The 22,107-nt window shown below is 38.6% G+C and overlaps 3 protein-coding genes and 1 long non-coding RNA gene across 4 annotated transcripts; 3 read left to right on the top strand and 1 right to left on the bottom strand.

The window, feature by feature from the left end:
- The first annotated feature begins 112 nt into the window (after window positions 1-112).
- Window positions 113-8,947, top strand: LOC103968627 (developmentally-regulated G-protein 3). Its single transcript, XM_009381903.3, has 10 exons — window positions 113-260; window positions 738-791; window positions 2,098-2,271; window positions 3,587-3,658; window positions 6,011-6,070; window positions 6,974-7,083; window positions 7,720-8,019; window positions 8,167-8,358; window positions 8,462-8,513; window positions 8,595-8,947. The coding sequence occupies exons 1-10, from the start codon at window positions 219-221 to the stop codon at window positions 8,643-8,645; spliced, it is 1,107 nt and encodes a 368-aa protein (XP_009380178.2). The 5' UTR covers window positions 113-218; the 3' UTR covers window positions 8,646-8,947.
- A 96-nt stretch (window positions 8,948-9,043) lies between these two features.
- Window positions 9,044-10,893, bottom strand: LOC135595901 (uncharacterized). The gene is made up of 3 exons (XM_065087379.1): window positions 10,599-10,893; window positions 10,269-10,532; window positions 9,044-9,466 (listed from the first exon to the last, which is right to left on the bottom strand). Exons 1-3 carry the CDS (start codon window positions 10,881-10,883, stop codon window positions 9,419-9,421), a joined length of 597 nt encoding a protein of 198 aa, XP_064943451.1. The 5' UTR covers window positions 10,884-10,893; the 3' UTR covers window positions 9,044-9,418.
- On the top strand, window positions 9,364-10,455 carry LOC135595902 (uncharacterized). Its single transcript, XR_010480702.1, has 2 exons — window positions 9,364-9,502; window positions 9,632-10,455. It is a non-coding gene; the product is annotated as an uncharacterized LOC135595902 (long non-coding RNA).
- A 1,059-nt stretch (window positions 10,894-11,952) lies between the features above and the next one.
- Window positions 11,953-17,419, top strand: LOC103968625 (ABC transporter F family member 5-like). Its single transcript, XM_009381901.3, has 9 exons — window positions 11,953-13,021; window positions 13,557-13,898; window positions 14,394-14,534; window positions 14,668-14,847; window positions 15,158-15,313; window positions 16,013-16,114; window positions 16,207-16,335; window positions 16,934-17,038; window positions 17,144-17,419. Exons 1-9 carry the CDS (start codon window positions 12,134-12,136, stop codon window positions 17,237-17,239), a joined length of 2,139 nt encoding a protein of 712 aa, XP_009380176.2. The 5' UTR covers window positions 11,953-12,133; the 3' UTR covers window positions 17,240-17,419.
- The last annotated feature ends 4,688 nt before the right edge of the window (window positions 17,420-22,107 follow it).

The following is a 22,107-nucleotide window of genomic DNA, read 5'->3' as shown; positions in this document are numbered from 1 at the left end:
GTGTAAAGAGCGTAACCATAACCTTTTAACTTGAAATGTAGCTAACCAATTAGTTGCCCTAGCCGGCCCGGTTTAATCGAACCCCGTATAATAGACGAGTGCGTGCGATGGGAAACGATACGGCTCATCGCTACCGACACAATCTAGCCGCATCGGAGACTCGATAACTCGGAAGACAGGAGAAGGCGAGCGCGAGCTCGACACCGCAGACGGGCGCCATGGCTACCGTGATGCAGAAGATCAAGGATATCGAAGATGAGGTAACCCGATCCACGCTTTCGAAGATTCCTACCGTCTTTGTTGTTCGCCCTAGATGTATCAGTCTCTTGGTGTTGTGGGGTTCAGTGCCTTCTCCTTTTGACTGGGCGTGATCCAGTCGAATCCAGTCCGATGGCGGATCATCTGTTTCTCAAGTGTTTGTCTGTGTGTATCGAATTTCTTGCCTTACGTCACCGCGTAGGGTTTTTGTCTTCTTTCTTGATGGAGGCGTTTTGCTTTATACGGTTGAATCTCCCGCATATTTTTGATAGACGTCTGTTGTAGAATCTTGATGGTGACTTATAGGTGTACTGGAGGCAATTCAGAACACTGCTATCGAACGAGGATTAGATAGATCGTGGAGGCGTTGCATTGGTTTCTTATTAGGGATCTTTTGCCTGCTCACTTTGTTTGAAGTCTTTTGCATTTTGATCTTGTGAGTTGAGATGCTGATATTGCCACCAATATTGTTTTGGCAGATGGCAAGGACTCAGAAGAACAAAGCGACAGCCCATCACCTTGGTCTGCTGAAGGTGCCTTTTATTTCATATATCGCTGCCTGTTTGAAGTTGGTTACAATCTAGAGCACAGACATTCACTTCTCTACTATTTATTGTCTCCTCATTGAAGCTCTTTTTCCCTATCATAAACTGATCTATTGTCAGTATACATACAATGAGACTGAAACTAAGCATGACCAACGACATGTTATGGACCAAGAGTTTGTCTTCCCCTCGTCGATGAGGAGCTACTATTTCTTTACCATTTAAAGATTTTTGGCTTCCTTTTCCAGATAACAGTAATGTGTTTTTTTCATGTACGTGGGCTAGTTCTTTTTGATGCATGGTTGGTCAGCCATATTGTTGACCATTCTACATTCTGATTGAGTGCCACTTTCATATAAAAACAAATATGAATTGATTATTCCAATAAGTTCAGTGTTAGGCATATGCCAAAGTAAGTTATATGTTCATGTTGAACTTAAGGCTTCATTTGGTTTAACATTAGGGAGGGTTGAACTGATGGTTATTGGTTTAACATTCCTAGCTTTCTGGAGCATAATTAACCTGGTTAAAGTGTTCCCACCCTGATGACTCAGGGTAAATTAACCCATCAAATTACCCTGTAGGAATCTAATAAAAAAAATAGCTTTAAGTTGGTTAGCTGGATTTATTTTAATCCCAAACAAAATGCAGCCATGAATCTGTGCAAACCTATACTACTCTTGCATATGAATCTGTGCAAAAATGGTTTATTATGCTCATGTTTTCTTGGCTTGGGTTCTGATTACAAATCTAAATTGATGGGTTAAAAGGTTGATTCAAATAAGTGTGTCGAGTACTATATTTAGATATATAAAATTTCCCATTCAAGGTCTTGCTTGGTTATTGGTAGCATAATTGTTCTGATTGATGTACTCAAATTTTTTTTTTTCAATTTAAATTAATGTTGTACTATATAAGAACAAGTCAATATTTTTATTTCCAAATTTCAAAAAGAAGGGTAACTGATGGTATTGGCATTTATCAATGCTTCATTGAGTTGGAGCACCTGCAGGATCATTGTCTAGCACTGTTAAATTTGTCCTCCAGTTTTCCTTGCTGAGTAGATCCTAATTAACAAAATGTGATACTGCAAATGGAAGTAAAATGAGAAATTTTTTTATGGCAACCTACTGTATAATGCAGCTAATTGCTGAAATTACTTCTATGGTTTATGTATCTCAAAGTCTCACTATTCTATTCTTCTGCATTCTAGTTCAATTGCTCATAAATACTATGTTTTTTCCCCATATTTTTCCCCCAGTTGTATAATGAGTTGATTGTTATTTCTATGAAGGCAAAACTTGCAAAGCTACGTCGGGAGCTCTTGGCACCTACTTCTAAAGGTGGTGGTGGTGCTGGTGAAGGCTTTGATGTTACTAAAAGTGGAGATGCACGAGTTGGTCTTGTAGGTTTTCCATCTGTTGGAAAATCAACACTATTGAACAAATTAACAGGCACATTTTCAGAGGTGTGTCACTTTTTCTAACAAAATTCTTTGCTGCATAATATTATATCTATATATATATATATATGTATATATATATATGTATATATACATATATATGTATATATACATATATATATGTATATATACATATATATATGTATATATACATATATATATGTATATATACATATATATATGTATATATACATATATATATGTATATATACATATATATATGTATATATACATATATATATGTATATATACATATATATATGTATATATATATATATATATATATATATGCACATTCTTTTGTCAATGTAATAGATGGTTGCTCATGTCATGAGCTGTAGCTTTAGGTTGTGATTGGAAAATAACTTTATGGTGTCCCTTGCCTTCTATTTATTCTTAAATTCTCTACATGTATGTGTTTCTACTTGTATTCTTGCACAGTTGTTTGATTTTTTGATTTTTTCTTAAATTAATATTGTTGTTTCAGAGTACTGGATGAAAGGACTCCATATAATGGTGTAATTTAAATAGTGGGTGTTTTAATCTATTAGTAAAACTAGGGACACTAGCATTTTGCATTCCGAACTTTTGTCTCCTCAATGAAGCAATCTTGTGGAATTTTTTTTCTTTTGTTTCTTTTTTTATTGGTTGAGAAGATGCCACTGCCAGTCATCCAGTTCAAGGTGCAAGCATGCAGGTTCAGACTATTATTGCACCATAACAGCTACATCCAAATTCTAAAACTCATTATCTGAAAATTTTGTATACCATATATAGACAAAGAAGCTGGGTGAGTTTACTCTTTTATTGGCAGAAGGCACTCTTACGGATCTCCAACAAAGAGATTGATTTCATACATATGCCTATAAGATGGATCAATCTTGCCAAGAGGGAACTGCTAGGAGTTCATTTAAATTGTTGCATGTTGTTGATGAGAACAAAGATTTGTGGGATTTGTCCACATCCCAATTGGATCTCATGGATCCCTGATTGTGATTGTTAAGGTCCAATTCTAGGAGATCTTTTTGGTGATGTGACTGGATCCACCTAGAGCTGATCCATCGGGATCTAGTTTTAGTTGGTCAAACTTGTATGGCTGGATCTTGGAGATCCAAGCTGCATTTTGATCAGTTCTAGAAAAAAACCTGATCCCAATATTTGATCCAGCCTATTTAAATCAATCTCAGTGCTGTGATGTTGGACGAAAACTATTACACTAATTGTACAAAGAGAATAGCAGGTGTTTTCTATGTGCTACGCAGCATGTTGTGAATTTGATTTAAAAAAGCATTGATATCTTGAAATATTTCTGATGTAACAGGTTGCCTCTTATGAGTTCACCACCTTAACTTGTATTCCGGGTGTGATCGTGTACAGAGGTGCTAAAATTCAGGTATTCTATTAATACAAAGGTCCATTTGCTTTTTGAGGATGTCTTTAGAGCCATGTGGTGATGAAGTTGATTTATTTCTAATATATGATGCCTCTACAATTGACTCTCTTATCAGTATATTATATTGGTATTGTACTGTGACTGTCTACTACTGTTCTTTGTGTGGTTTTAGTTTTCCCCTCACATTCATGTTAGTACATGCTGTCATGTTATGTCACAACTAAAACTCTACGGGCGTCAGATCCATGCTTGTCTCACATACACAGATAGCATGCCTGAGCTCTCATGCTGATACCATCTCAGCATGATACAGCTCAATTGAAACTCACCTAACACTTTAAAATACTCAAGTATATTGGTGTCATATCATTTGTCTGTCTTTCAGTTTAAGGAAATAGTAGTAACTAATCTTTAAATTCAAGAAGTCTAAAGAAATTGTCTGGAAACAAATTCCATGTTTGCTGATTAAAGCTCTTAAATTACACATTGTGAAACTTTGCATATGCTCGGAAGAGTTAGGTTCAACCATATAATGCCCTTTTGCAAGTGTTTTAAGACTTTGAGATTATAGGTCTTTGCATATGTAGCCTTATAGTGCATATCTGATGATCCAACTATCACGCGGTCTTCTTGTGTGCTCAACCAATACACATCTAAAAAGTTCTTATCCAATTTTTTAACAGTTACCACCTTGTTTAACTGATCTACTAAAGATTCAGATGCCTTTATCAAAATGGAGCTGTAGTAAGTTCTTAATTACAATACAAAATTATGAGAACTTTTATAGTTCTCTTCAAGTAACCAATTGCGAGAACATAGGTATGCTGCTTAAGAATTTTCTCCATTACATACTTTGACTAATAATTACAATTTTTCTGTTCCTTGATTAAATGAAATGGAGCTAGTGTTTTTTGTTTTTTCTGATTGAGATTCCTGCACTTCCTGAAATCTGATTTGTCCCTGAACCATAAATTTGTAACTGTGGTCATGTTAATTTGTGTTCTTTCAATACCTTGACTACCTTAATTAGTCAGTAGAGTTTTACTATATACACGTAGTATGTAGAGTCAAGAATTCCAGATTACATTCACCGGATGCATTTAGAGGTGCTCATGGTTGGGTGTTGCATGATGAAGACCCTACCTAGCATACTGGAATTTTGTTGGACCTTGGTCTAGCCAAAAATTTTGGGAAGCCAGCTATACTCGACCTATTATACTGGAATTTGTAGGAGCTCGGTCTAGCCAATTATTTGATGGTTTCAGCCAATTGCGACCAGTTCTGGCTATATTCTTATCAGTTCTACTCTGGACCGGATTCTGGTGTGTTCCAGCCAAATTTTGGTTGATTAAGTTTCTTTCCAATGGTTAAGGCTGATCTCAAATAAATTTTGTGCTTTTCTGTATGTCTTCAGAGAACTGATTCATCGTCCAATTTGACCGTGATCCTAAATTTTTATAGTGGATTCCAAATAATCTTCTAATCTTATGAATCTTTACCTGGACATGCCACTTGCATCCACCCAGCATTGTAAACAATGATTCCCCACCCTCAAAACCTTTCCCTTGTTTCTTATCTACTTGTTACCTTCTGCCCTTAATGCGCCAATCACTCAGTTCCTGCTAAGTGTCAACAAGCACGAGTGTTGCCATGTCAACTTGCTATCCAACCATGTTTATTGAACCTACAGCCACTGATACTAGGTCCCTCCAACCAATCTGCTTTAATAAGAAGCCACAACTGCCTTCTGATCTTCTAGATGTGGCCAGCAGTAATTAATGGCAGATCAGATATGCTCTTCTAGACATTCCATGTATCTTAACTATTTTTTACTCCAAACAGCAACCATAGTTTGCAGCCTTAGACAAGGTCTTAGTATGTGACTATTCCCATTATACATGCTAACCAGATGTCTCGAGAAAGCCCATCTCAAGCACCATCCTGGACAGTGGCTTTTTCCCCTCTGATTCAGAAAAGAATTGCCATGAAATTGCATATTTGAAGCTGCTTTTTAGCCACTCATGAGGATTTCTATAAAATATGGATAATGATTGAACCAACTTCTTTTTTTAGTTCTAAATAAAATTTTGGTGAAACACAAGCTTTTATTACTTAATATAGTTGATTTGGTTTTCCAGTCACACCACCAGAAGATGCATGCATATACATATTTGCATTTTAAGATCAAAGCACATTAGTGCTTGCAATCAAAACAACTCCCGTTGCAGTTTGCAAGCCCCTGTTAGGTTGTCTTGCATTATCGTGTCATTGATTCTTCTAGTTAACAGAGTTCACTTCATAGTTGTGGTTTTTGTTAGATGATTTTTTTTCTAATGTGTTGGTTTTCTTCAGTTATTGGATCTACCGGGGATCATCGAGGGTGCAAAGGATGGAAAGGGTAGAGGAAGGCAGGTATGCAATATGCCCAACATTTCAATATTGTGTATGTTTTTGTGCATATCTCTTTTAATCAATGAATTATTGCAAAAATGAACTTTGTAGGCAGTATTAAGGATGTTTCCACATACATAGGTGAGAGTGAGCATGGATGTTTTGTCAAATAGCTTATTTCTTGATGTCGAATTAGCACAATGATTACTTGTCAAACTTTTAACACCTAACATCTAAAATAGCTTTTTTTAGACATTGAACCTAATTAGTTGATTAGGAAGCATGTAAAACTTAATCTATTTCTATTAGAGGTATCAGATATCTTTTCTTCACCTTTTTGTCGATTAGGAAGAACAGGGTAACAAACAAGTCGGCTCATAAGAGAATAACATCTGAAGCATATCTGATTATAGCATCAAAGAACATTGTAGGAATAATTCATGTGTTATTTATCAATATCTTTAGAGTTTGGCAAGAACTAACTTAGGTGGCTGGTGGCTTAGCATACAAGAATGACAGGAGTGGGTTGGGCTACATGGACAATGAGACAAATGGTTCTGAATAACAACCTTCATGAATAAGGAAAAGGTGGAGAAGTAAGATTGTTAACCAAATAAAGGTCATGCTCTCTGCAAAAGTTCTTTAGGAATTTGGTGAATATGAAAAATGGATTGTGGGACTATTTTGTACCAGTTCTGTAGTTATTTTGAAGGTAATAATATACTATTTTAAGGACAAATGCTTGATTTCACATGGTGGGGACTTATAACATGTCTAATGAGTTATTAAATAGAGGTAGCTTATTTTGCATGTATTCATTGCCACATTGCCCTGAACTTCTATTGTTTACCAAGTATTTTGGAAATTTTGTTATCCTGCTTACTGATATGTTTGAATTTAGCTGATTAATTTTTGATTTTTCAGGTGATAAGTACTGCTAGGACGTGCAACTGTATTTTGATTGTTCTTGATGCTATCAAACCAATAACTCACAAGCGGCTTATTGAGAAAGAACTTGAGGGGTTTGGCATAAGGTAATATGGAAAATGATTTTATTCTTACATGAACCTTGTTGTGTTTATGGTGCATCTGGGATGAGACTGGAAACACAGAAGGCCAGAACCTACACCAAGTTTATGTGTTACTCCATATGGTTTTGTTTGTGTGGAGTACCACTTGGTTATATAGAGAATTATCATCAACAACTTGGATTCTTCTTGTGCATTATTTAGATATTATCTTAAGAGATAATATTTGGACAACAAATAACCATTGAAATTATTAGAAGCACCATGTAAAGATGTCTTCTTCATCATCCCAAGAAGTTAAAGCAGTGTTGCATCTCTTTGCAGCTTTGCCTACTACTATCTAGATTAAAAATATTTCAACATGCAGTTTTGGTAGTTCTGCATCAAAATTATTTTATTATAGAAATATGCTTTAATGAATATATTGAGTTACTATTGATGCATTAGTAGTTCTTGATTATCGTGCTTTGTGTGCTGCCATTAGCTGTTTGCATAGTTTCAATGTTTGTTTGCATTTGTATATATATACACACACACACACATGCTTATGTGTGTGTACAGAGCTCCACACTGATTTTTTTGTCTGCGGACAATCTATTACCTCTGAAAAGATATAAATGCATTACTTTGATCAAATGGCAGGTTAAATAAGGAGCCCCCTAATTTAACTTTCAGAAAAAAGGACAAGGGTGGCATCAACTTCACATCTACAGTCACAAACACACAATTGGACCTTGAGACAGTTAAGGCAATATGTAGTGAATATAGGATACATAATGCTGATATTTCTCTCCGGTATGATGCGACTGCAGATGATCTGATAGATGTTATTGAGGGAAGCAGAGTCTATATGCCATGCATCTATGCAGTGAACAAGATAGATCAGATTACACTCGAAGAACTGGAAATCCTAGATAAGCTTCCTCACTACTGTCCAGTCAGGTATCATTTTATTATACATGTATATGTTTTAACCTTTATCCTTTATCCTTAACAATGGTGTTACCACCTCAATTTATTAGAATTGTCTGAAGTTGTACTAGTCGCTGAAGTCAGAATGAATTATTTTCTTTTGTAATCGTGTAACAGTGCTCACCTGGAGTGGAATCTTGATGGTCTTTTAGAAAAGATATGGGAATATCTTGATCTGGTTCGAATTTACACAAAGCCAAAGGGTCTGAACCCAGATTACGAGGACCCTGTCATCCTATCTTCCAAGAGGACAACCGTTGAAGACTTCTGTAATAGAATTCATAAGGACATGGTCAAACAGTTCAAATAGTAAGTCCTCTTACATTCATTTAATTTCTGCTGTTTCTTTTAGTTGCTATGAGTTCTTCAGGATGATCCGCATGATCAATCTCTTTCTAATTGAACCATGCAGTGCACTAGTTTGGGGTTCAAGTGCGAAGCATAAACCACAGAGAGTTGGCAAGGTACTCCCTTTTTACTCTTAAAATTTGCACGTGTCAAGACCATATCAATTTGTGAACCTTGCCCTACGTGTAACGCTTCAGGAACATGAACTCGAAGACGAGGATGTAGTTCAAATCATCAAGAAGGTGTAAATCAAGCAAAGGATTTCTGTGGTTCTTGGGTTGATCCTCGATGGATTTGCAAGGGATGGCAGCTGGGTCTGAGTTTTGAGTTGAGCTCTACTTTATTAGGAGTTGTTGTCATCCTTGTATTCCTGCTCGGGTTAGAATTAAACATACTACTGTATGACAGTGCTTCTACTGGTGAAAAGTTTGCACTGCTGTAGAACTGAACCGAGCAACATTTTGTGATTGAGATCATTCATGGAGACGTTGTTTGAACTCTGACCATGCTACATTCCAGGTACATGAAATACATCCCACAGTGCTTTTAAGATTGCGGGCTTTGCAAAGAAATGAAAGTTGCATTATGTCTTTGCTGGTTCTTCCATGAGAGAGAGATACAAGAACATTCATCCATGGCAACACCGTGAGTAAAGCTGCTATGTTTAATCGTTCTTCACTTAACTAATAGATCGAGTGACTGGACTATTTTTTGTCGAGCAGGACTTTTTCATAAATATACAAGACAAGGAACACTTTGGGCTGGGAATCTCTCAATTTTCATCGACACATTGTCCAGCCAAATCCAAGTGTTGGCAGCATAGTACAACGGACATAGCCGCCTCAAGGTTTAGCTCCGTGTATGGCACGCATAGTGGCACTTAATAGTTAAGATTCCAACAACATACAACTTTTTTCTTAGCCAATAGCAACAAGGTAATAAGGCCACCCAAAGTGTGCAGGGCAGACCGAGAAACACGCAACCCACAAACTATTCTACGTGAACGCAGACGGCCACTGCTTCATGCTCCTATACAGCACTGGAAGTAGCCCATAAACTTCTTCCTCCCCTGCACCACAAACAAGAAGAAAAGCATACGGATAAGGTAAAGCATCACAGAAGCTCCTACTTTTAGAGCAGTAAACCAAGTCTTATCGAGTTTTTAGACTTCATATAGCTAAAAAAAGATGCATATGTGTCTTTGATTATTGAAACTATATAATGATGAATGCAGGGACAAAGTAATCTGCCTGCCAGACTAGTATGTTTTGGTTCTTCCTGAAGGAGGAAAAAGCACCCTTTCCCTGGAACGAACGATGAGATAGACAGGTAACTTTTGCTCCTCCTCTCCCAACATGTCACAATGTACTTGTTGCAGTCAGTGCGAGTACATCAATCATTAATCTGTCATAAATTTCCACAGGGCCATCACACCACACTCTCTGATCAATCCCATCAATGCATGGGATACCGGAGCCAATCGCTTTGCCACCCCCCACCGGCTGCTTCATCTCTCCGTCAGCTTCTCCACCACGCGCAAATGGGCCACCGTCCCACTACGGCCGAAGGCCTCGCCCACTTCCATGATTCCAGGTCTGGAAATGGCCGATGACTTCTACTAGCTACATTGCATGGTTTTCAAGTCTCACATTCCTCTCCCACGATTTCATTCCACTCCCAACAAAAATCTCTATTTTGTGCAGGCCACGGATTTAATACGCAGCCGTGTTCTTCAAGCTAAGTTTCATGGCTATTTCTGAAATGTGAATCTATCGATATTTTCTACGGAGAATTAAGTGATTACTTCCAACATTTTTCTCCCAAAAAAATGAAAATTAAAAAGGAAAAGTAAAGAGGGAGATCGAAAGTACGGTGGGTGAGCCGTGGTGGTGGTGGATGGGGCGGCGTAGGTCGGGCTCGGGAAGGCTGTGGCGTGGCGCCTCCTGCTCCTCCTTGTTGGTGGTGCCGGATCGGAGCTCGTCGTCGTTTCCGAGGCTGGCGCGGGAGGTGTTCTTGTTCTGCTTCCGCATCTCCCGGATCTTGGTGAAGTCCATGGAGTAGTCCGGCACCCCGTTCTTCATGTCCCACTCCCCAAACGCCGGCACCGACATCCACCTGCCGCTACCACCATCACTCTGCAACCCAAACAAAATCAAGATCGAGCACTACAAACGAAGAAGAAGAAAAGTTTGAGCAGTGACCTCCTTGGAATCGCCCATGGGGGATTTCTTCGCAGCTTCAAAGGGGTGAGTTGTAGGCCGAGGAGCAACTACTTTGGAACCCACCCTCAGCATCGTATTTATTGCGCGTAATTGATGGGAGAGGAGAGGAGAAGAGGACAACAGTGGCTCCGCTATGCTTCGTGGAAGATGAGGAGGCCAGGAAGACAGTCTGTCGAGTGGAACAGCTGTAGTCTTTGGGTATTCACAGGTACCAGTGGAGGGGTGAGGGTCGCAACCGTGGATGGTTTTTGATTGGCTCCTCATGCCGACCCGCGTTGTGGCCGCGTGTCGACAAGCTAATGATGTGGATAGATATATCGTTTTCATCAGGTCACAGCACAAGATGGTGTGATACGGCACGAGACATCAAACAGAGGAATACGGCCTCCCATTGGTGGCCAGCCTTGGGGTCGTAAGTGAAGCTACTTGGGACCCACACTCTCGACCACGACATCGGTGGTGGGCCACGCGAACCGTCATGGTATCTAATCTTCGCAGGGCCAGGCAAGTAGTTAGGAGCAGTTAACCGGAAGAGTTAAGTAGCTGAAGTCAATATCAAATTGTTCTTTGGATTCGGGTTACGCAGCGGCTGCCGATCGCCTATCCAAGCTCAAGCAGGGTTCAGGAGGCTTTCTTCATTCGACGGACTTCCACGAATGCCTCATCATTAGTTGTATCTTCTTGATTCAACGGGCGATGATTTAGCCATCGATCAGAACTTACTTCAAGATTCGCGCGGTTTAGCTGATCCAAGCGTACGCATTTGATCTTTCATTATATTACATCCAAGGTTAAGATTCTTATGTCCAACTTTTTTGGTCCTAACAAGTCCAGCCCAATCTTTATTGGGCTCAATTTAGGCCCAGATGGAATCATTTTAATTGATTTAGGAATAGGGGTTTTTTTTTGCGGGTGTTATGCTTCGTCGATACGGATGCGGGAATCGAACTCGTGGAGGACGCAAGCCACGAGCTCCAACTCTTACACGTGGCTCCCCGCGAGTGGTCTACGATCGTAGCACGAGTCTTGAAGCACCCTGCGGTTTTATCTGCACCCTTCTTTTCCTTCTCCACAATTATTCATTTTATTTTATTTCTTTACCCTCGATCGCAAAAAGAATCATAGAACCACCATCTCCCCATCGCACCCGTCGAAATAGCTATTCTCCGACAAAAAGATCACGAATCATCCGTTCGATCGTCTCGGTCTTTCTGTGATTTAGTTAAATGGCAGGGGTATAAGTTCAATTATTTTATAAATTATTACAAAAGCGAAGAGGTTGATGGATCGCTATAAGTATCTGTTTTGAGCTCAAACCATATGCGATGGGCGCTGGGTTTTCCCGGTGAACTCTCTACGCGGAGAGCGCTCGCGGGATTACTCGCTACCCTCCATCGAAATCTTCTTCGTGAGTCCCTGGTTTTATAGCCCTAGTTTACGGCGAACTGCTTGAAGAATCTTCGTTGTTTCCCCTGCAAGGTTTCGCCCAAGGTCGATTCTTTTTGACGCCGGTAATGGATCTTTCGACCAGGTTGCAAACCCTCGACCTCCGATCGGGATTCCTGTCGGGCTCGCCCCTTTTGGACGCCGGAAAGGCAGGAATCCTGCCGCGGGTCCGTCCCTCCTCGGTTTCTCCCGCTGTGAATAGGCGATTCGGTGCGTCGTTTGTTAAAAGGACTGGCTTTGCTGGCTCTAGGATCAGAAGGCTCCGCGTTTCCCCCAGGGCCGCCGTGGAGACGGCCGTTGTGGATGCCGACACCGCCGCAGACCTCGAATCCCTCTTCTCGGAGAGCGCCGTGGATGATGCGTCGAGGAGGCAGGGGAAGAAGAAGTCGAGCACTGGGGCGTCGAGCGTCTCGTCGGGGGTTAGGTTAGAGAATATCAGTAAAAGCTTCAAAGGTGTGACCTTGCTGAAGGACGTCAGCTGGGAGGTGAAGAAAGGGGAGAAGGTTGGGTTGGTCGGCGTGAATGGTGCCGGGAAAACCACTCAGCTGAGGATTATCGCCGGGTTGGAGGAGCCGGACTCCGGGAATGTGGTTAAGGCGAAGGAGAATATGAAGATCGCGTTCTTGAGCCAGGAGTTTGAAGTTTGCCAAAACAGGACAGTGAAAGAGGAGTTCTTGAGCGTTTTCAAGGAGGAGGCGGAGGTTGCAGATAGGTTGGAGAAGGTCCAGAAAGCGTTGGAGAGCTCTGTAGAGGACCTGAGCTTGATGGCGAGGTTGCTGGATGAGTTGGACTTGCTTCAGAGGCGGTCACAGGATCTGGACCTAGATCAAGTGGATGTGAAAATTAGTAAGTTGATGCCTGAGCTTGGTTTTGCGCCTGAGGATTCTGATCGGTTGGTAGCATCATTCAGCAGTGGGTGGCAGATGAGAATGTCTCTTGGGAAAATTCTACTTCAGGTACGTTTGGTTAGCGTTTTAAGAACATTTTCTAGGATTTGATAGTTCATATGTGCTAATTCTTTAGTATGTTCATTTTAATCACAACAAAAAAGAGTGCTGATTTTTTTTGTTTCATCATAAATCTGAATCTAGGGAATAATTGTGCAACTTGATTTACTTGTGAAACTTCAGCTTATCTTGTGATAAATAATCCTATTGTTTTTCATTGATTTAGGTTCTTCTGATTCATTTGTAGTGTTTTGTCCATTTCAGCTTGCTTGTCCAAATTATCTTATCTGTTTCTTGTTCTTTCTCTCTTCAGTCACCTCTTACTCAACATGCCATTTTCTTTAAAATGTGAATATTTAATTGTGAATATCATTACTATTTTTAATGTTGCTCTATTGTTACAAATACTTGAGTTCTTATCTGGTTTTTTTATATTTGGTATTGATTTTACTGCTTGTTGTCAATTCATGCTTAATGATATGCATCATGCATTTTGTGCTAGTACAGATGGTGGATTTTTTAATATAAATCATGGTAATTGCAGGATCCTGACTTGCTGCTGCTTGATGAGCCCACTAATCACCTTGATCTGGATGCAATCGAGTGGCTGGAAGGCTATCTTAATAAGCAAGATGTGCCCATGGTTATTATATCCCATGACAGAGCTTTCCTTGATCAACTGTGCACGAAAATGGTAGAAACAGATATGGGAGTGTCCAGGACATTTATGGGTAACTATTCTGAATATGTGCTAGCAAAAGCAGCATGGGTAGAAACTCAACACGTGGCATGGGAAAAGCAACAGAAGGAGATTGAGCACACGAGAGACTTGATAAACAGATTAGGAGCTGGAGTTAATGCTGGACGTGCATCCAGTGAAGAGAAGGTACCTACTGATGTTGTTTCCTTGAACATTCTTCAAATACTATATGTGTTAGACCTTATTGATCTTGTTCCCTCCAAGTATCAGTTAGATCTTGGAGGCACTGCATCACATTTGTGAAGTGATAATGCTTCATTTAGTGACTCGAGTAGTAACTATTTGTCATACCAATTTGGTGACGAAAATCTTTGATTTCAGAAATCACAAACTGGTTCTCTTATCACTATAAAATGCACAAACAACCTAATAATAAATAGTACAATAGGAATATGTCACTAATAGAGTGGGTTAAAAGCTGAAAAATAGAAGGCCTCGAGTATATGTTACTAATACAGTAGATTAAATATTGACATGTAGGTGGCCTTTGATTATTACAATACCAATGTAATTTGCTTACTTAGCACATCCTGTGTCATGTTGTTTCTAGTTTCTTGAAACTGAGTAGTGTGTCATGCTTGTTCCTTGTGCTATAATTAACTCATGCTGATGTGTTGCCAGAAATTGGAGAAACTCAAAGAAGAAGGACAAGTTGAGAAGCCTTTTCAGAGAAAGCAATTAAAAATTAGATTCCCAGAGCGTGGGAGAAGTGGGAGAACAGTCCTAACCATTAAGAACCTAAATTTTGGATATGGTGATAAGGTAAGGTAACTTTTCTTAGACAATGGAAGTATAGTGCTTAACTATAAGGACTTACTTTCTTTGAGGCAAAGAGAAGTTACAAGTATATTAGGAACATCATTTTTCTTATCTGATGTGTTTTTTTATGTGGCAGGTTTTGTTTAAAAAGGCAAATCTTTTAGTTGAGAGGGGTGAGAAAATAGCTATTATCGGGCCAAATGGTTGCGGAAAGAGCAGTTTGCTTAAACTTATTATGGGACTGGAGAAGTCTCAAGGGGGTGATGTTTTGCTTGGGGAGCATAATGTGTTGCCAAATTATTTTGAACAAAACCAGGTACGTTAACAGTGCTTGAAATCCATCACTCCAGTTTCTTGGTGACACAAACTTGTAGCACACAAGATGCCAGGATATTGATGGTCACGGAAATAAAAAATAAATACTAACAATTTTGTGATAATGAGAATAGCATCCTTCATTAATTCTATTTTGTGATAAATCCATCACTTCAGTTTCACAATAGTATGTTGGTTTGAAAAATTGAAGGATGTGTTTTATAGTCAACTAGACTTAATGAACCCTTCTGGCGTTATTGTATTCTTTAATAATTGCAAAGAGGTGTTTAATTCACAAAAACAATTAACAGGCAGAAGCACTTGATCTGGAGAAAACTGTGCTAGAGACAGTTGAAGAAGCTGCAGAAGACTGGAGAATTGATGACATAAAAGGTCTCCTTGGTCGTTGTAACTTCAAATCAAATATGCTTGATAGAAAAGTTTTCGTTTTGAGTGGTGGAGAAAAGGTATGCAACCTGGAAATATTATTTCCTTACTCTCGATTTCATTCCATCCTTTGTTTTTCTTTTTTTCTTTCATTCACTGGAACTCATTTTGATTGTAAAGGAGAGATGGATTCAATCATAGCTAGATTATTTCAATTATTTTTGTCTATGTATTGAAACTGTTACACTAAACCTGTTGACATCTGTATTGTTCTCAAGGATTTGCATTGTCTTGATAATGTGAAGATTTGTTGGTTTACTGCCGATGTAATAGTACATAAGCTATAGTATAGTGTAGCTACATATTTATGTGTAACAACAATATACAAATTATAACAAGTTCGCAACTGCAGTTTAATTGTTGTGCACATCAGTTGTAGCTTCACAAGATCCTTGACTTTGTAAGACAAAGAGTTTCACAAACTAATACTTAGAAGTCCATGAAGTGTTGCTTTTCTTCTCTCACTTAAAGACTAGAACCAAGCAAAGCAGTATCTGTTTTAAAAGGGTTCCTGCTAGTTTTATCCTTCATTTCTTATAGAGTATTAGTTAATCTCCTATTGACTATATTTATCTGCATAAAGGAGCATCTTGCATATGCACTATGTCCACAGGTTCTTAATGCATTGTATGCTTGATATTCTGACTCGTGCATTGGGTACTGGGTGTGCCCTTTTTTATGCTTGGTATTCTGACTCGTGGTTTTCAATTTGGTTGCAGGCACGACTTGCTTTTTGCAAATTTATGGTGAAGCCATCTACATTATTAGTTTTGGATGAACCAACCAATCATTTAGATATACCATCAAAAGAGATGCTAGAGGTGCCTTTTCAACCTTGGATCTCCTTGTCACACTTCTATATATTATAGATTATTTGGTTAACTGACTTGTTATTATTTTGAGTCTGAAACAGGAGGCTATATCTGAGTACCAGGGAACTGTTATCACCATTTCTCATGATCGTTATTTCATACGACAGATAGTCAATAGAGTGGTAGAGGTGAAAGATGAAACCCTGCAAGACTATGCAGGAGATTACAATGTAAAATATTTTACTCAAAATTTTTCGTTTGAGTAGATGGACTATATATCCATGTGCTGCTATCTATATGCTTTATCATATTCCTCACTCCAAGATATTCTAATATCTTCTGTTTCTTACAAAGACCATCAACAGTACTAGTGACTTGCTCAATAACATAAGATTTTGATTGTAGATCTATCATTGGTCATTTTCATCACAATTTCTTTGCTTCCACGGCCTTAAACCTATCATAATCTTGGGCATTGAAGTGATAAGGAATTATAAAGTGATTGTCTCCTATAAATATGGTCTGACCCTTGATTTTCATGGTGCTTGGTTAGCTGGCTAGTATTCCTTCTTCTTGTTACTGCTTTCCTTGCTATTGTGGTGAGGGTGTTTGTCATGGAAAGTTTTATGAATTAATGATTTTTCCATCTTAGGTCTGCAAGTCCTAATTTTCCTTTAAAATCTTGAACTTCAGTTGGATGAATATCATCGAGTTTGAGCTTCCTTTCCAAATAACTGATTTGTGTTTTGTTCCCAATGCTAGTCAATTTCTTTTGTTTATTTATAGTCAAATAGAAGCATTAATAATTTCCTTTATTATTTTTAACAGTATTATCTGGAAAAGAACCTTGAGGCTAGAGATAGAGAACTGGAGCGCGAGGCTGAACTTGAAGAAAGGGCTCCAAAAGTAAAAGCCAAATCTAAGATGTCAAAGGTGAAAGTTTGCTGAACTTCCGATTATGGAGGTGAAAGAAAGGCTTGCTCAAAGCAGGAAGCATGTTTCTCTGACACAATTTTGGATATTTCCCCCTTTATACAGGAGATGAAAGCTGCCAGAAAGAAGCAGAAAATGGTGGCTTTTCAGCAAGCAAAAGCAAAGTCTAAAGGGTTGAAGAATGCAAAGCGATGGAACTGATGATGTACAAAAGCATGTAGAATGCAACAAAGAGTGATGAATGGTCCTCAAGCGATGAGAACATACAAGATTTATGCAGATCAAAATATCAATACTGTAATTAAAAATGTTAAGATTGTATATAATACATGGGTACAAACACTACTAAACAAGTAAATGCGAGCTTAGCTCTTCCTAGAATTTTAACCTGGCTCATGTGCGATTAACTTTTTGTACTTTGTCATTTTTTAGAACGTCACAAAAGGATAAAAAGAAGTAAAAGGTTTGGTTAATCCTATTGTTTTGTCGGTCTTAAACAAGCTGTATTCCTCTTTAGGTTGCAAATTTTTCAAAAATATTCTTCTACAGTATCTTGATTGTGACAGTGACATTTTGAACCAAATTGCTCGCTCGAGGGGCTTATATTTGAATTAGTTTTGACGGTAAGAAAGCTTCGTCTTTATTTTTTTTAAAGTATATATTTTATAGATGATCACTTACCAATGTCGATTGTTGAGGTAGTCAGTAGAGCTAAATGAGTTTGATCTCTGATATATTTTGAGAACTATATTAAAAGCCTAAACACTAGTGAAATTTATTTTAGAACTATCCTCTCCTTCACTCGGGTCGTAGAGATCAGGTCCCTCCTCAACTCAAGGTGTGGTGGTTGGGAAACCCAACTCCTAACTCTGCGTGAAATATAGAGGTTGGGAAATCTCGATCATCTCCTTCACCTGAGTTATGAAGGTTGGGTCCCTCCTCCACCTAAGACATAGAGATCAAGTCCCTCCTTCACTAGAGTTATGGAGGTCGGGAAACCCAACTCCTAACTTTGCCTAAAGTATAAAGGTCAAAACATCTCGATCACCTAGTCATGGAGATTAGGTCCCTCCTCCACCCGAGGTGTGGAGGTCGGGAAACCCGACCCCCTTCGCTCGAGGTGTGATGGTAAGGAAACCTAATAACATCTCTTGCACCTCTTGCTTGAGGTTCTCATCGAACCAAGAAGGTTGAGAAATCTAATTGCTCTCCACCCGAGGTATAGAGGTCGAGAAACCTGACACCTAAATCCACCCCATATATTGAGGTCGGGCACTCGACCCTCTCTTCTCGTCACCATCAAGCCACAAAGGTTGAGTAATAGATCCATATTATTGTCAGCCTCCACACTTAAAGGAGGATCGAGTTCACGTCAACAAGGATTGACATGCTATTGAGGATAATTTGTCGATGAGGGGTGACCCCTTGTCGTGGGACGGAGGTCGTCAATTCGAGGCACAGATCAGATGCTATTTGACCCCATCAAAATTCGCCTAACGCTCAAAGTTAAAGAACAATTGTGGAAGTCTACGCTTAACATCTTAGATAAATTAGACGTTACACTTCAAATTCCTCTTGTAAGAGCCCTTGAAGCCTGCCTTTTGTTGGAAAATCTGGGGCGACATCACGTACGCAGCAGAAGAACAGAAAACAAAAATCTCAGAATTTTCTACAAAAAAACAAGTCTCTTATTATTGTTGAAAGATTGATGTACAAAAACCCATGAAACCAAAAACTATATATATAAGAAAGTTGTGTTACCTAGGGAGATCGTATATCCTTGGATTCCTATAGATCTGTGAGAGAGGGTAAAAGAGGTCAATTATCCTTCTCTCTGATGATCCATATTGTAGAGGCTACGAAGATGCTCCTTGAATCACTACTCAAATCTCCTTTTCGTGCGCACTACACAATTAAAAAGGTGCTGCCGCCCCTTCTTATTGTCCATATGCCCCAAATAGGGGTTGCTGGCTGAGAATGAGAAGGGGAGAGGAGAATAGGAGGTGATAACAAAAAAAACCTAACCCATGGCCTTTTAAGTTCTCTCCTATTTATAGAGACTATTTATAGAGACTCTTTATCAACTTAACTATAATGGATCCTGCTATATTGGGTATTGGATATCCATCCAACTACCCAAGCTCCTTAGATTAGTGGGTCTCTAACCAATAATCTCTCATTGGCTCTTATTGGATCTTATTTATAGGATCCAATAATTCATGGGCTTATTGTATATCAATAAGATAAAGGCTCTAACAGATATCTCATATCTGAACCTCTATTCATCTAACACCTAGCATATATGTGACCCGCTAGGCCTAATATTAAGTTGGTCGTGAGTCATACCTATCAGAACTTCTTCTTGCTCAGTTCACTCGACTCGTTGAATTATTATCTACATAATAATTCACTCGACTCATTGACTATGGACGTACTATGTCATTACGCCGTAGTCCCGAGATAATATAAAGAAATTCAATCCATTGGACATGTCTATCCTTAATTACCATATATCTATACTCCTTCGTCCATCTAATACCCTAGAGACCATATACCGAGCATGGTGTTGTCAGACCCATACGGTTTCTACTCGAGTTTCGTTCTAATTGGATTCTCCCGGAGAACTCTTTCTCTTTCAACCCGAAAGACCCTAGTTAGGGATTTGCCTAAACAAAAATACATGGGATATTCCTCTTATGATATTGAGAGAGGATGATCCTCTATCGACATTTAATAGCCCTCGTAAGATTAATTGTCACTCCCGATGACCGATTGTGCTAGACTTGGAACTTTCAGACCTATAAGTCTGGTGTCAAAGAGTGGAGTACTCATACAGGGCATATTTGGTATCTCAAGTCTAAGGAGTAGATATACTACTGTGACGATAGAATCGTTGTTTGACAATAAGGCACCATCCAACATTTCGTGAGATGATCAACCAGCGAACTTATTCTCCAATGAACACCTACATTATATCCCTAGTATCCCCATACGAGCAGCTATGAGACCAACTACCTCCATTATATGGATATGCATACAATATATCAATCTATCTGATTATCTCGATATTCCTCCCGAACAACCTATGACCAGAATTATTGAGGTCTTTGTTTAAAGGTGAATCGATCTTATTATTGTGATATCATCACGATCTGATTCTTATTGAACAAATCCATGAACATCATAATATATATAAAATAGTGTATATCATGTCACACGTGTCATCACTTACGTGATTGGCTTATAATGCAACTATGACTAGCACCTTTACGGAGGGATAAGTGATAGGGAGAGCATCGTCAAATAGTAATTGCCCAACACGTAGCTTCCACATAGTATCTAGGGTGAAAGGAGAAGACAAAGACCACACTCCTCTTATCTACCCATATGGATAAGGGTCCAAGACAAACAATTATAGATTGTCTCCCCTTGTCACTTGCATAGATAAAAGACCAAGGGGACGTTAGAGGCGATTAGGTATTGTCTTCCTATAGATTATTTCATAAAATATTTCGTCTCTTTACGATTAGATATAAAAGCTGATATTCAACACAATGAAAGGGGTGATTACTTTTCGACTACTTGCGTTCACATTCACTTACTTCGAATTACTAACTTGGGTGTCGAAAGTGTCAAATTGAAAAACTTCACTCGATCTTGCTCTTTGTATAAGTAATATATTGGGAGCTCGACATTTTCACCTCGAAGACATCTTAGACAATCCTGTCCATATAGTTTGAACCACATCGGGTTGACTAAGACGTCAATAATTTTTTTTATAACAAATGAATGCAAAAAAAATAAAATTAATATGATTCGATCATGTTAACAATATGGAATCTGCAATTGAGCATGAGCATCTTAGGTTAACCTTATTTGAAGTGCTGCTTCTAGGAGTTCTCTAGAGCTGTTGCTACACATTGAACTGCAGTTGCTTATGGGTTTCCTCACTCAGTGTCATGCTTAGATATCTAGATTTCATCTTTTTCATTAAATTAAGACACTCTTTCTCTGTTGTGGCCACTTTTTATGATCATATTGTCTCTCAAACATGTGCACTCTTCTTTTCAACTTAATCTTCCCTCAACAAATCATATCAATCCTTTTTGCATCAGCAAATATGTAAGTCATATCAATGCTATCAAAAAGTCAAGCAGAGGTTAGCTTATCACACTTGATCCCTTAACTTCAATTAAATTAGGTATTGCATTGATTGTGAGTTCCAACAGCACAAGGAAATATGTGTGATCATTCAGAGTGACATCACTAAACAAAATGGAGTAGATGATGATTAAGATTTCAGCTTTATAAAGAAAACATTATTATACAGGATGTGAGGAGAATGGCCTGTACATGATTCCAAAGGCCAAAACAGAGAAGGTTGGTGCCAACCAAGAGTTGAATCATCCATAATAAAAGATCAAAGAACAAATAAAGTTTTTTGTTGCTTTCCATGTTCAATGACAGGAATCCACCTTACTAAGAACTTAATAATACAAAGTCAGATCAATGATTTCTTTGATCTTATCACTGTGATGCAAAAATATGACAATGATTGCATGCATCTCACAGTATTCTACAAACTTTCTTTGCCAAGTTGATCAGTTATTTGCATATGATATCTCAGAATTATTGCAGATTGTACAGAGCAGTGTAGTTTTCTATGCTTTCAATAGTGTTTGCATGCATCAAATCTAGGAATCCTCCTATCAAACTTCTTGTTGATCCACCTTAGTACACATGCCACATTCATACATGAAGCAAAGTTTGGTATCTCATTCTCTTTCATCATGTATTCTTTATTGATTCAATCAATTCATGGTGTGTTGATCATATACAAAACATGTTAGTTTGGCAAGTCCCATAGTCTTACATCGGGAAAATCAGATTTGTTATCTCGTATTGAAACTATAAATAAGGGTTTGAGCTTTAAAGTCAGATGTACCACAAGAAAAACCTAAGTGTTTGGTTTAAGTCCATACTCATTTAAATAGTTTGGACTTATAGTTTGATTTTTCTTGTTTAGTATTTTCGGGTGTTTTATAACCTAGGAACATCTTCCTAAGGCA

The sequence above is a fragment of the Musa acuminata genome, chromosome BXJ1-10, assembly GCF_036884655.1.
Source record: "Musa acuminata AAA Group cultivar baxijiao chromosome BXJ1-10, Cavendish_Baxijiao_AAA, whole genome shotgun sequence".
Lineage (NCBI taxonomy): Eukaryota > Viridiplantae > Streptophyta > Magnoliopsida > Zingiberales > Musaceae > Musa > Musa acuminata.
This window is presented reverse-complemented; position numbering and strand designations above follow the sequence as displayed.